Source organism: Sapajus apella, unplaced genomic scaffold, assembly GCF_009761245.1.
Source record: "Sapajus apella isolate SASKATOON/1434 unplaced genomic scaffold, GSC_monkey_1.0 scaffold89, whole genome shotgun sequence".
Taxonomy (NCBI): Eukaryota; Metazoa; Chordata; class Mammalia; order Primates; family Cebidae; genus Sapajus; species Sapajus apella.
The window spans coordinates 5,461,688-5,477,055 of NW_022437029.1; the positions used below are offsets into that span (position 1 = coordinate 5,461,688).

A 15,368-nucleotide genomic window follows, 5' to 3' on the forward strand; every position below is an offset into this window, starting at 1 on the left:
AGGGGCATTGAAATTTCAAAGGGACTTTTTAATGGTGAGGAGAAAGTTCCATAGTTAGGCAGTTTTATTTAGCCAGTAGCCAGTTAGCATTTTATTGTTGTTGTTAACTCTAAATAAGGTAGCAAAATGATGTAAAAGTAAGCCTACAAAGAGTTCTTAAACAAATTCATAATTTATTTAAGCAGTTTTTCTATATGTTTATACAGAAGCAATGCAGTTTTATAATACTCATGTCAAAATTTTTAGAAAAGGTCTTATAAGAAAAAAAATTTATTTTTAAATGGAGGGGGGTTTGTTTTGTTTTTGTGTTTACTTAATCGTGAAATTAAACAAAAGAGCCCATATCAATTTATTTTTCCTCATTTGGAATTTGCTTCCTCTGAATATTTTCTTGCTTCCTGCCAGTCTTTGCTTCCTGCCAATCCATTTATAGACCATTGTTTGGTTTCTTTGAGCTTATTTTCCTGATTCTCACATTATCTCAGCAAATGCTTTATATGTCCCTGCTACCAACCTTCAGTCCAAACATCATTTAAATGTTACAGGAACATAGAAAGGCTGTTTGTACTGGCTTCTTGGATGCCTATGACTAAATTTTCTCTCCAATTTGTTTCAGTGTAGGACCAGGGAAGAAGTAGAGGTGGGGAGAGGAGGTGATAGGAAGGACTGCTTTTAAATATTAGGACTGCTTTTAAAATATATTTTGGTAGGGAAATGTTTTTTTCCTTCTCATGTTTTCAACAATTTAATTGCTATATTTTCTACTTAAAGGTTCCTGTGAGAACAACATCTCGCTCCCCTGTTCTGTCCTGTCGAGATTCCCCACTGCAGGGCAGTGGGCAGCAGAATAGCCAGGCAGGACAGAGAAACTCCACCAGGTAAAAGACAAGTGAACACTGAGAACAGCCTTCCTGTGCAGTCTGTCACAGCCTCACATTGACTGTTTCATAAAAATCCTCTTAAACACAGACGTTCTGGGGCAAAGAGATGATCAGTTATAAAAGGAAAAGCTGCCATAAACTCCATCATCGTAGATGGCATCAAATTGATGTGTAGTAAAAAGTGGGTTTGAATCCGGATGTGTATTATAGTAACTCTGAAATTTAAACTACTTTTCTCTGTAAGAGTAAGTGGAGGGAGCAGCAAGGAAAGGGGAGAGGTTCTAAGAGAACTGTGATCAGAGGGAGCTTTTCATCTAAGGGATATTGTAAGGCCTGTGGCATAAAACAAAAATCACGGACAGGTTATGAAAGAAGTCACTGGTTGACTGACAGTCTGCAGTAAACAAGTGATTTAACCAAATAATAGCCCTTTTAGGTTCTAGAGCTGCTCTGTCCAGTACAATTAGCTACAGAAGCCTCCTTGAATTTAAATTAAATTGAAGTTTAAATTTAGTTAAAATGAAATACAATGGAAACTTCATTCCTTAGTGCACTGCCTATATTCATGAGCTCTATAGCCACATGTAGCTAGTAGTTATGATATTATCCAGCTCAAATATAGAACATATCACCACAGAAAGCTTCATTGGCCAGCACTATCATAGGGAGGAAAAGATGATTATGTTGAATGTTTTATTTCTTGATCATCACTGAACCTCTAAAGGTTGCCTTCTGCACGTGGAACCTTGGTCTGACTTGAAGTGTCAGATGGATGATACCCCAGAAACTGCACAGAACTCTCAGCATTGCTAATGGGAGGGGACCCTTGGTGTTCTTCCATGACCAAGTCTGTGTTGTTAATTCTAACCTAGCACATGTGTGCTTTGTGTCCATCCATGGCAGGAAATCCACCCCAGCCCACGCTTTCTGTACCATTTCCAACAGCGTATACACAGGGCTATTCTTTGTAAGTGTCAGTTTTTGAGAACAAATGATGGGCAGATTGAGAGCAGCAGCCTACAAACAGAATATAACTTTGTGTACAATCATACAAATGTGGAGTGTTTTCCTAATATTAAGAACTGCCTTGTAGCTATGACAGAAATGGTTGCTACTTCTACCCTGAACAGTAGCATTATATCTCACACCTGATCAGTTTTAGATCTACTAATGGTAGGCTATCATTTACATACAAACTAAAAACATATGAGATAAAAATCCATGAATAATGTCATTATATCTTTTGGTGAATTTAATGTCGAGTGTTGTATAGACTGTTTTTCTCCTCCCTACATTTTAAAGACATTGGATGGGCACACCATGCATGTGTTTATAAGTTGGCACTGCATCTTGAGATGACACATTAACTGTTCTCTCTGCTTCTTTTCTAACAGCAGTATTGAGCCCAGGCTTCTGTGGGAGAGAGTGGAAAAGCTGGTGCCCAGACCTGGCAGTGGCAGCTCCTCAGGGTCCAGCAACTCAGGATCCCAGCCCGGGTCTCACCCTGGGTCTCAGAGTGGTTCTGGGGAACGCTTCAGAGTGAGATGTAGGCAGCCTTTCCTTTACCCATTCCCTGCTAATGTTTTTGGGCTGTGATCCATCTATTGGAAGTTCTTCTCAATCTGTAAAAAAAAGACCTGTGGTTTGCATGTAGCTGTACATCACAAAACAAAGTTTTAGCATAGGTTGCTAGTGACACTAATACTCATCCTGATTTTAATCATAAAGGAGCTAGAGCTTTATATATACCTAGCGCCGTGAATGCTTTACAGTTTAGTGGGATTAAATAACTTGTCCAAGGTAATTGGCTAATGTATGAGCTGGGATTTGAACCCGTTTCTTTCGGTCTGGGCTCCAGCGCCTATACTGTCATCAGTATTGGTTATTTTAACATACTCATAATAGATTAGTGAATATTCTGTCTACTGTATTATTGACACATCATGACAACGTATACATTGTGACATGCGTCAAAGTGAGTGTGATGATGAAGGGTTTAAGTAAAGAGTCAGGAAGGCTGCTGGAGCCCTCCTTCGGCCCTCTCTGGCCTGTAGTTCAGACCTGCATGTGGAGAGCCTGCCATGAGTGGGCAGACAGGAGCGGGTGGGGTGTGCAGGGCAGCTTCGTAATACACATCCATATGTTGATGTGCATCCGTCTGTCTTGTCCCTTTTGAACCCAACAGCGTCATCCAAGTCTGAAGGCTCTCCATCTCAGCGCCTGGAAAATGCAGTGAAAAAACCTGAAGATAAAAAGGAAGTTTTCAGACCCCTTAAGCCTGCTGTAAGGATTGTGCAAAATCAGTTTTACTTATTTCAGACTTGAATGAGATCTTTCTAATAAAAATATGTGGTTGAGAGGCCTGCAGTCTTTTCTGCAAGGGCCCTTTACAGATTTGAGGAATTATAAAGAATGACCTAAACCCCAGACGTATTTGTTCCCTTCCATTGGTGTCATCTCCTTTCCAGCATTAAGTCTCAAGAGAGTGTTAAACCTTTTTTCTATTGTTCTGGCCACACACTTGGTGTACAGTCAGTCTTACAGAATAGCACAGAGCAAAGTGTAGTTTTTATTTAATGAAATTTCCTTCTAAGGAAACTGATGCTTTTAAAAAAAAATACAAAAGAAAGAAAAGCCTTTTTATCTCTTTCTTGGCATTAACCTTTACTTATTCTTCATGAGTTTGGCATTTACAATACTGGCTTTTAGAGTAAGTTTTTAAAAATCACTTTCTTAAATTCACTCATTGCCTACATTCTGCTTTTTGGTACCTGGGGTGATAGATGTGACTGCTTCTCACCCTTCACTTTTAATCTCTCTGATGTTAGCTGACTGCATAATTGTGCACACATTGTAGAATTTTAAGCCTATCAGAGTTTTCATTTCCTGCTTGAACTGATTTCTGTACTTCTCCCTCTCCCCTTCTTTCTGCTGCGCTTCCTCGTACTGTGCATTCCTCACCAACGATGGGTTCCCGGACTCCATGAAACTGCGCTGTACTGAAGGGCGAAGTGGTAAGCGCCATCTCTGGAAAGTTCCACTTCAAAGCAGCACTCCGGTCATCTGTCAGCTCAGCCTGTATTTGAGCTGCGATCCTGCTCCTTCCTTAGCTTGCCTTCTTGTTCTTTTCTAGAATTTAAAAACCTTAAACTTTACTCCAGCTTTAACATAAAATTTGCTGTATTTATTATTAAATGTAGCTTTTTTGAGTAACTGTTTAAAAAACTGCAGCTATAACCATGAAATACTAATAGCAAAACTCAGAGCCCAAATCTGTTACCTCAGATGCTCAACCTCAAAGAAAAGAAACATTCTCAACTATAAAACCAAAGGAAACAAAGTTGGAACTGCGAAAAATAAAAGACAAAAAGAGCTATATAGATTGTCTTTTTAAAAAGTGATTACTTTTAAATAAAATTTCCAAATAAAAAGGTGAATTTGGAGTTTTATATGTGGAGTATTAATTCTTGAAAATTATATTTGGTGGATTGAGGGAGTCGTAGAGCATCTCAGTATGAAAGAGTAAAGGGAAAGGAAGCCCTTTGAACAAATTCACTTTTGATTTCTTCTTTCGGATGTTCCCTTTGATAGGTTGTATTATGGGGAGATGTAGGTAAGGCTTGAAGGAGGGCGATAGGGATGCCCACAGCCTCCTGCTCCCCAGCACGCAGGGTCGCTGCTGTCTCTTCATGTGTCATGGACTTGTCCGTGAATGTGGCAGGTTGTGAATGTGGCATGTGAGATGTAAATGGTGTCCTAGTGCTAACTTCACTCCTTTGATTTTAACGTAGGTTTGAATGTTTTTTGTTTTTCAGTATGAGGTAAAATTCTAGATCAACAAATGTATATACATAGATCCTTAGGCTTTGCTGTAAAGACACCTGCCTGTATGACAGTCTTCTTTAAAGGGGACAGTCCAGAAAGCAAGCCTTTAGTTAAATAAGCCATATTTAAAGAGTTTTGGGAGGGAGGTTATGTTTCTACAAATTTTATTCATAAAATATTAAACCTAAAATGTTGATTTTATTAAAATGTTAATATATATCAAATAATTTTATTAAAATGTTAATATATATCAAATAATACTAAAGTATTTGATAAATATCTTATAAATAGTAAATATAAATATTTATTAAATATTAACCCTTAGAGCTTTGAAGTTTCTGATAATAAAAGTTGAAGTAAAATAAAAATTTCTCCCTCAACACCTTTTATATCAGGCCTGTTTAACTAGAGGCTTGCTTTTGGGATAGAATCTTCTAAAGAAGACTTTGTCAGATAGGGATATATCCTTACAGCAAAGCCTAAAACTCTGTGTATATACATTTGTTGATCTAATTTTACCTCATATTAAAAAACAACTATCAGCTTATCATAAGGATATCATTGTGGTTTTTTTATTGTCATGGGATTTGAACTGTATATGACATCTTTGACCTTTTTTATTTTTGGTCTCTTCTGTTTTTTTTTTGTTTTTTTTGGTCTCTTCTGTTTTTTGTTTTGTTTTGTTTTGTTTTTAATCGCTCTCTTGACTTTCTTTGGTCTTTTCTATCAAAAGCCATAGGAGCTCACTTTCATATGTAACTGGGTCACTACACTACAAAAGTTCTACAAAACTAACTTTGTGGCAATTTATTGATAGTTAAAGAACTTCTCACCTTCTCTTGTCCCCTTCCCTCCTTGCCTTACTCTCTTCTTTTCTGTCCTTTGCTTTAGGATCTGACTGCACTGGCCAAAGAGCTTCGAGCAGTAGAAGATGTACGGCCACCTCACAAAGTAACAGACTACTCCTCATCCAGTGAGGAGTCGGGAACGACAGATGAGGAGGACGACGATGTGGAGCAGGAAGGGGCTGACGAGTCCACCTCGGGACCAGAGGACACCAGAGCAGCGTCAGTCCCCGGTCTCTTTTAGAGCGGATGAGAGTATTCTCTTGGAGCGTCCTTTCAGCTGGGACTCAGTTGTTCCTAGACTATTATGTGGCCGCATGAGCATTTACCATGTAGTTCTCGTGGATTCAGCAGTCCACTTTGTGTTTCCCTTTCTCTTCATTGGTGTGTGCATGTGTCAGTGCTTCCCAGCAGCACCTCAGTGTGTACTTCATTTTTTCCTATTGATTTGAGGATATATGATTCAAGGGGAACTTCAGTTTGGCATAACTACTTTAATTAGCCCTAATTATTCATTCTAATTGTTTGCTCAGAAACAAAGGACACTGGAAGGAAATTCTTTGTTAAAGGGAAAAAGCTAAGCACTTGCTTTTTTGGAAGAGGCTTCATACTGGTAGCCTCATGTTTTGATTTTTTGAAGGCAAAAAGCCTAAACAGGATCTCCTAGACGCCTTGAAAGATTAAGGCCTTTCGCTTCTGGATTTTGTCTCCATAGGTCATCTCTGAATTTGAGCAATGGTGAAACAGAATCTGTGAAAACTATGATTGTCCATGACGACGTAGAAAGTGAGCCGGCCATGACCCCATCCAAGGAGGGCACTCTAATCGTCCGCCAGGTACCCGTGTCTTCTCTGTTGTCAGAGGCTGAGCTTCTTCTGTGGTCATTAACCCACTTGCTCATTCACTCACTCATGCTGTTTCTCCATCATCATCTGTTTTCATGTTAACAAGTCCCAGAGGGTCAAGTGTCGAGTGTTGGGGGCTAGGGAGGCAGGTGTGTACTGCATGCCCAGAAGGTAGCGAGTAGTCTCCACCCCACATCGCTGCTCCTCTGCATGTCTGCGGCAGCCCTCATTCAAGCACCGCGCTGAGTCTCACAGTCTATGTCTGAGTGGGAGAGAAACCACAGGGAGTCCTTAAACAGGCTTGCAAAGTGAGGAAGCAGGTCTGGAGTCTGGCAGAGCAGCCACGATGGCTCTGCAGAGCACGCTTGGCTCTAAGTGTCTGCAGTGCCACAGCGGGAGTGGGTGAGGCAGGCAGGAGGAACCTCATCACAGGCCCAGAGACTCGGAGAGCAGAAGGGTTTGGGAGGTTTCTCTTCTGTGTTCCAAAATGTTAGTTTTCTCACTTGTTGAACAATTAAATGTGTGCCACCCAGATATGCTCAGTTTGGATCACTAAGCTTTATAATTACCTGTTCGTTTCTTAGCTTAGACTTAATTAAAGTGATACACTTCTCATTTAAATAGAACAGGGTACCTATTTAGTATTTTGGACTTTGCCCTAAGTGTGTTTCATGCTATGGCAATGCATTCGGATGGAAAGTAGGAAGAACATGGAAAAGACCAGGATTCAGAGAATCCACAGGTACTTTCTGGAGCTTTACAAAGAAAGTTTTAAAAAGAACAAAAAAGATACTGGTTTTGGTAACAGAAGCTAGCACAGCTGATAAACCAGATTAAACACTCACTACTCGAGTCGTGCAGCCACCAGATGAGGTACTTTGAATTCTGTTGGCTGAAGTTAAGCGTTTGGTGAGGAAGCATGAGCAGTCAGGCTAATTTATTTGGTTTTTCCTTGGTAATTTAACAGGGTTTAAAAGTCACACAGCACCTTAAACAAAGCAGTTATCAGTAGGGCCATAGGCAATTTCAGCAGCGCTTGAGCGAGACAAGTGTGCCTGTTTTTTCTACAGAGTACAGTTGACCAAAAGCGTGCCAGCCATCATGAGAGCAATGGCTTTGCCGGTCGCATTCACCTCTTGCCAGATCTCTTACAGCAAAGCCATTCCTCCTCCACTTCCTCCACCTCCTCCTCCCCATCCTCCAGCCAGCCGACACCCACCATGTCCCCACAGACACCCCAGGACAAGCTCACTGCTAATGAGGTATGTCTCGCACCACAGCTGGCTGCTTTCCTGGGGTTAGACCAGCACTGTCTAGGAGTTAGTTTGCAAAGGAGACCTTTCCAACACCCTCACCCCCTTCCCTTCCCACCCTGCTTTCTCTGTCACCTACCCTTCTCCCCAACCCGAAGTAACATGTTTCAGATCTGCATATAAACCCCTTAACCCTAGATCAGCTCCCCCAAACTTGCCAGTTCACTGTTTACTGTTCTCTAGATAAGTATAGTTGCATGGCTTTCTTTATCTAGTTTATTTTTTTAAAATCTAAATAAAATGATTGCTGTGTCCTCAGACCCATTATGTATTTGGCATGAAATTCTTATATTCATTTGTGGAATCTGCCTTTTTCATTCTTTTTATCCAATAAATAAAATACAGGAAAATTCAATTCAGCAGGGTTGGCCTTATCTGGACAAACTTGTTATCCTGTACAGGAATCTCTTTCAAACAGAGCTGGATTTTTTTTTCTTTCTTGGGGGGTGGTCGTTGGTTGATTTTGTTTTCACCAAACCTATTAAGGATTTCAGTCTTTGAAATTTATAATCACTCAGAGGTTTAGAAGCCAAATTATTTTGGGGAAACCTAGAAAAAATTAGGACGTAAACAAGAAGGACAAAGGTTTGAGCTTGTATTTTAATTTAAAATTTTGTGTGGGAAATCTGTGTGTTCCTTTGAAGGCTTGGCTGTGGTGCTCGGTCTGGGTGTTGGCTCAGTCTGGGTGATTCTTTGCTCTTTGAACAGGGTCATACTCCAGGTATAGTGACATAGCCCACTTGAGCACCTGTATTTAATTAATCAAGTGATTTGATTCCATGGGAGATTTGGTTTAGTGCCTTTGTCTACCAGTTGAGGGAGGTTAGAATCAGAAAAATCCACTCCTCCTGAGGAGCAGGGGCAAGTCGACTGCCTCCGAGATAGGCTTGGCATTGGCTGGACTCGCCACTGACTCATGGGACAGGGAGGGAAGCTGCCAGGGGACAAATGTTCAGGTGGGAAGCTAAGGGGAGGGCATGGGCTCTAGGATACGGTGACTCTCAGGTGTCCGTGGAGGTGGTCCAAAAGCACTTGATCAGACATGTTCCTTTTTTCTCCCAAGATATATATCCCGCCTACACTCACATTCCTTCTTATATTTATATTTTAAACTTTGCTCCATTTCGCTCTAATGTGCAGTATTTTATTATAACCCTTAACTCACTAAACCAGCAAATTTATTTTTCTGTTTGTTTTGTTTTTAATTGTCATTACATTTCCACTTAACAATTTGTTTCACTTTCTTTGTGTTTTTTTTGTCTTAAGTTACATTATTAACCAAAACACTAGTGCTCCTAAAAGATCAAAAGGATATGCCTTATTTTGTCATTTGCACCTTTCACTAATGAACCCCATTTGGTATGGGTTTAATGGTGATGCATCTAAAACAATAGTAGCCAAAGCTTCTGTAGCTTTCTGGCAAGAGGCTCAATTCAAAATAAATAGAAATCATTAAGAATTACCAATATTCCAACGTAGATTATTTGGACTCTTCTGGGTAGGAGAATAAATTCAGAAATTGGTGAATTGAGGTCAAGACATTTCAGACCTCCTTTAGGAGTTTTCATTATAAGTATTTAATTTTTTTTAAAGCTAGGCACATGAAGTATAGATTTCATTGGTCGCCTGCAGCACCGCTTTGTAGACGAGCAATGTCTCTGGTAGAGATACAGCTCCTGCAGTGGTTCCAGGTAAAGCAGCCTGCTCTGAGGGGTGTTTTGCCATGTGGAAGCTCCCTGCAGAACATTTTTTAGGGAATGATGCAAGAGAAATAGGGCAAAGTATTGGGAAATAGTGCAATACAGAAGTAAATTGTAATGTATATTTTTAATGTTCATTTTTAAAATGCCTGTTATATTAATAACATTGAAATTTACATTGCAGACTCAGTCCGCTAGTAGCACACTCCAGAAACACAAATCTTCCTCCTCCTTTACACCTTTTATAGACCCCAGATTACTACAGATTTCTCCATCTAGTGGAACAACAGTGACTTCTGTGGGTAAGTACAGTAGCAACAAGAAAGCAGCTGACAAATGGGACTTTATCTTTGAGTTGCTCTTTAGGGTGACTTAGGTATAGCTGCTGATTATTCCCAGGCACAGACCTTGGGTGCAGAAACTTCCCATCCCAGTTGCATTGCCTTATCTGTAGTGAGCTGCAGAGTCCATTTCCTTTTTCCATACACATTGCTTACAAATTTCTTCTCCTTGACAAAGTGTTGGTTATAGCACATGAATATTTATTTGAAGTATATTGGGGGAGGGAGACAGGCACAGTGTGTGTGTGTACAGAAAATAATTTCAAATGTATTGTGTTTCAGTGGGATTTTCCTGTGATGGAATGAGACCAGAAGCCATAAGGCAAGATCCTACCCGGAAAGGCTCAGTGGTCAATGTGAATCCCACCAACACTAGGCCACAGAGTGACACCCCGGAGATTCGTAAATACAAGAAGAGGTTTAACTCTGAGATTCTGTGTGCTGCCTTATGGGGTAGGTGTCTAGCCACTACTCCAGCACTTCGATTTTTACTCTGAGTGGTGGCTGGTCTTTTAGAGAAGTGCCTCTTTGAATAGTTTGTGGATAGACAGGATGGAAGACTTCTATGATACCCATCTGCTATCATATGCACAGTGGCATATTAGCAGACTGGTATGGTACATGTATACACTGGCACTCATTTTAGCTGTCAGATATTGGAATGATTAATCTCCATTTTGTTTTTATTGAACAAATTTTTAGTAGTTTGTTATGTGGATATATTTTGTAGTGGTGAAGTCTGGGTTTTTAGTGTAACCATCAGCCCAAATAGGGCACATTGTACTCAGTAGTGTACATTGTACCCGGAACCCTGAGGTTGACTGTTTTCACTATAAAATTCAATCATATCTAGCAGTGGAATTGTGGAAAAAGTATATTTATAAAAACTTACTTCAACATGCAACCTACTGTTTTTCATTTTTCATGCTCATAATTTCCAAGCACTTTACAGTGACTATGTATATTCTTTGACTATTGGCATTCAGTACTTTATAAAATCATACAACTGTACAATTATACAACTTGGAAATGCATCATGGAGAAGCAGAAGATAGAGTGTAATTGCCACAATACCTGCAGCTTTTGTGTGTTTGAAAAGAGTCTTCAGCTTTATCTTGTTACTCCCTTATTCTTTCTCACTGTAAAGTCTTGAAGTTGATGTTTATATGTTTATTTTTATAACACAAATAATAGGATTTCTTCACAAGGCTTATATTTTGTGTAGTTATTACCAGATTCTTGACATAGGATTTTTTAAAAATCTGCTTGATACTGAAGATTGACCAGGAATGTACCAAAATTTTGTGTAAAATAGAACATTTGGAATGGCATCTGTCTGGCATCAGTTCTATCAATAAATATGTGTTTTTTCTGCCAATAATTTCTAAGCTGTTTAGATCAACTCGCCTAGGTATATGCAAGGAAAACACTAAGCATAATATTCAAATAAATTCCACCTTAACAGGCATATAGGCAGGACAAAATGGCTAACCTCAAAAATAAAATTACATGAAAATGAATCACATATTACATATTTATTTTTCTTATACTGATAATCTTTTTAAGTTGTGCAGCTTTTTTTTTTTCTCTCTAAGCATTAAGTCACTATCCTCACAAGCATTGCTTGGGTAGACACTTTCCTCCAAATGTTGGGATAATCCCAACTCAACTCGATAAGGACCAGCCACGAGCTGAGAGAGGGCTCTAGGAGGGTCGTTCTTTGATGCTGTCATAGTTATTCATTTCAAATTCTCTGGAAATAGGGTGTGGGCCTACTGTATGACCATGATATTCTTCGCCATCACTCCCTCTACACAAATAGTTTATTCCTTGTCTTGGTGAGTTTATGACTGAGGAAATCAGTGCAGACATGTAACGTGCCCAGTTCCCTAGGAGTGTAAGGTCATCTGTGCTACATGTTACAAAGGTGATTCTGACACTGAAGATTCTAAAGAACAAGAGCATTTGGGTAAATACATGAATGATCAAGAGGGAGAAGTACTTTGGCCCAAGGGCAGGTAGTCTTAGATGCCAGTCCAGGGCTTTCAGAATAATTTCTACATGGAATGTGTAGTTTTTGAAAATATATCATGACTTGAGTATTTTAGCAAGATTAGGATTGATTGGATATGTGTCATGAGAAAGTGGAGAGAAGCTGCTTTAACAACCTTAATTGAAGTCCCTATCCATCACTTACAAAGTTGCCAAAGCCTGAACAATTGTGAGAGCAGAGGAAAGGGAAAGGAGGGACAGAGAAGAGGTTTTATCTGGCTCTAGTGGCCAGCTTAGCTAGTTTTGCAGAGCAACTTGGGAGCTATTGACAGAAATGGCAGAAGTCACGAGGATAGTTTCAGTAGAGATCTGCAGTGGGTGGAAAGCAGGAGGCAAAGTAGTAGTGCGGAGTTAGGAGTTACTGGTTCCGAGGCACGCTCAGGCACAGGCAGCTGTGTGTCACCAGATAGCGGTGGAAATGTCTCCACTGAAGAAGCAGAGGGCAGAGGTGGAAACAAGGAAGGAGATGTCACACATCACATCAGAAGAGTGTGGAGACGGTGACAGTACAAGGCTAGAGAGCTAGGTTGGGTCACATGGGGCGGTCACGATATTTTGATAGTCCTAAGAAATGGAGGGACAAGAGAACTGAGTGCAGTTGTTTCTTCATGGTGGAAAGTGATCTTTAAGAAAAGCTTAAACATGAGTGATGGAAGCCAAATCATAAGCCGTTAAGGATTTGAGGGCCGTATATGGCCCATTCTGGAGATTTGCCAGTGAAAGATAAGGAAGCACAAAAAGACCATGGTATCAGATGAAGGTTTGTTCAAATGTGTGATGTGTCTAATTAGACATAGAATTGTAAAGACAGGAAATAGTCAGCATATAACATTCTCGAGGAACTGAGGAAGAACTGGAAACTAATGGATTATTAAGGAAATCAATGGGATGAGGCTTTCTTGGTCTTTCCCTTATCCTTTCTTATGTTTCAATATGTCAGCATCACTGCTACATGGTGATGTGTTGCAGGATTGGTTACTTTGACTATTTAACCTCTGACTGTTGTAAACATTTCTTCTGGGTGAATTAAGAAACTGCACTTTTTTCCAAATAGATGATATTATCCTTTCTGTACATTCTGAGTAGTTTCCAAGCACAGCATAAAATTGAGGCCTTTCTCTGTCCCTGAAACAGGAGTGAATTTGCTAGTGGGTACAGAGAGTGGCCTAATGCTGCTGGACAGAAGTGGCCAAGGGAAGGTCTATCCTCTGATCAACCGAAGACGATTTCAACAAATGGATGTACTTGAGGGCTTGAATGTCTTGGTGACAATATCTGGTGAGTGAGTGTTTTATAAAGCAGAATATGTGACACTGTCTTAACAGTATTGTAGCTTTACACATTAATCTTCATTAGCTCATTCTCTGATATACTGGCTAAATAAGATACAGCTGCATTGAGACTTGATAATGTGAGCTGAAGATGTATTCAGATGTGACACACACGTGCACATTTGATCTGTGGCTCCTCCGAAAGCAGTCTTGAGAAGCGTATGAATGTGTGCTTTCTCACTGGCCCTGTCTGCCCTGTTGCTTGTTAGATTTCATTTGCCTTATGCAATATATAGGGCTGTGTCTACTCCTTCCCAACAGATTTTTACATGCCAAAGGAAGTATTCTTTGCCATTATTGTAAAAGTATTGTATTATGGTTTTTATGTCAATTAACACAATTATGTCTCTTTAAGAAGAGGATTTTTCTGGTATAAATTGTACAATATAAACTACTACAGGAAAACAACTAGGAGAAATAAAAATTAAAATCATCCAGAGATCATATCTTTTAACTTGTATAAACTTTTAACTTTCACTCTTTTAAGAATACACCATACTCACTACATACTTAAGGGAAAAAATCTACATACAAATGGTTATACACTATTTCAAACATACAGGGGATAATAGTGAGAAATAATGACATTCACGTACTGACTAGCTGATTTGAACAGTTGTCACAGTACACTGTTGTACGTACAGTCAGCATCCCTGTCCCTCCCCCATCTACCTGTCTATAGCAAACTCTGTCCTGAGGTTGGGGTGTGTCCCATCCAGGCCTGATTGTCCAAAGCACTTAGTAGTCTGCTGTCTCCATGCCGTTGAACATCCTTCCATGGCCTCCATTTTATATGGCTAGAGGATGTTTCCTTGTGTAGATCTATTAAAATGTATTTATTTATCTTTTGTTGTTGCCCTGTAGGTATATTCCTTTTTTTTCCCCTCTCATGTAAACATTTTTCACAGATATCCTTGTAGCTTACTTAACCTTTAGGTACATATCATGTTGCATTGATCATAATTTCTTAATAATTCGTGTTATTGCTTGGTCAAATGGTATGCAAAATTATAAGACTATAAATGGATCTTATATACTACCACTTATAGTCACTTATGATGTTATAATCACTTATGATACCACCAGTGATTTTGATTTAATTATGTGCTTGTTAGTACAAGCTTGTTATGTAACATATTTGCTTGCAGTTATTTTACTTCTCATATATGCTTTTGATTGTTAAATAAAGGAGTTTCTTGAAATGCAAAAATTTCATTATTTATACTTAAATGAGGAAACAGCCACTCAAAACTAGAGTGCTGATGGATGGTGGGTTTTTAAGTTGGAGAAAAAAAATCTACATTTAGTGATCCATTGAAACAAGACAATTCATGGGATCAATAATCAGCTGAGACCAGGTGCAGTGGCATATCCCTGTAATCTCGGCAATCTGAGAGGTCAAGGCAGGAGGATTGCTTTTACTTGGGACGTTGAGGCTGCAGTGAGCTGTGATAGCACCACTGCACTCCAGCCTGGGTAAAAGAGGAAGACCTTGTCTCCAATCAATCAATCAACAAGTAAATAAATAAATAAATAATCAGCTGATACCAGTCATCATTTTTTGGTCTACTTTTCTGTATTTTTTTCCTTCCTTATTAGCTTTTAATGGTTTCCACAATCATAAAGGTAGTACGTGTCAATTGTAGGAAGCTTCAAAAATAGAAAAAACTTAGGAAGAATAAAACAAAATGTTACCCCCATCTCAGAGATAATTCTTGTTAATGTTTTATATTTCCCTCTCCTATTTTCTGTAAATATATCTCACAAGATGGAAACAAAACATTAGATATAAAACGATGTTGTCTTTCTCTTCTCTTAACATATATTGAATATTTTCCCGTAAACAATTCCTCAAAAGTTAAAAAGATTATACTGAAGTATGACATACATAGAAAGTACAGATAAATATACAGCTCAATGAACTGTCACACATAGAATCTATCCAGATAGCCCCTTCCTGGTGAAGACATGGAATATTGCCAGCACCCCAAAATTGCCCTGTGAAGCTACCCAGGGACTGCCCACAGAGACAAGCACTGTCCGGACTTTGAACATGTTAGCTTGATTTTACCTTCATTGAACTGATTTTATGTGGTGGTAAAACAGTATGTGTTCTGGTGATGGCTGCTGCTTTTTTTTTTTTTTCCAGTAGACTTTTTCTAAACTTCTTTTCAGTATTTTGCAGTTTAGCCATTCTGAAGGGGTGTAATAATTAATAGGTGTATCTTATTTTAA

General features: G+C 39.3%; 1 protein-coding gene across 39 annotated transcripts in view; it reads left to right on the forward strand.

The window, feature by feature from the left end:
• The window catches only part of MAP4K4 (mitogen-activated protein kinase kinase kinase kinase 4), a 188,192-nt gene that overhangs the window by 161,774 nt on the left and 11,050 nt on the right, over positions 1-15,368 (forward strand). For 15 of the 39 annotated variants that reach the window (XM_032255491.1, XM_032255496.1, XM_032255494.1 and 12 more), the window contains 10 exons: positions 772-878; positions 2,276-2,427; positions 3,067-3,164; positions 3,887-3,895; positions 5,598-5,773; positions 6,267-6,387; positions 7,467-7,658; positions 9,594-9,711; positions 10,033-10,203; positions 12,937-13,080. In XM_032255491.1, coding sequence (XP_032111382.1) covers positions 772-878; positions 2,276-2,427; positions 3,067-3,164; positions 3,887-3,895; positions 5,598-5,773; positions 6,267-6,387; positions 7,467-7,658; positions 9,594-9,711; positions 10,033-10,203; positions 12,937-13,080 — 1,288 coding nt within the window. The remainder of the gene's footprint in view (positions 1-771; positions 879-2,275; positions 2,428-3,066; positions 3,165-3,886; positions 3,896-5,597; positions 5,774-6,266; positions 6,388-7,466; positions 7,659-9,593; positions 9,712-10,032; positions 10,204-12,936; positions 13,081-15,368) is intronic. The other 24 variants (XM_032255501.1, XM_032255504.1, XM_032255533.1 and 21 more) reach the window with 7 other exon arrangements.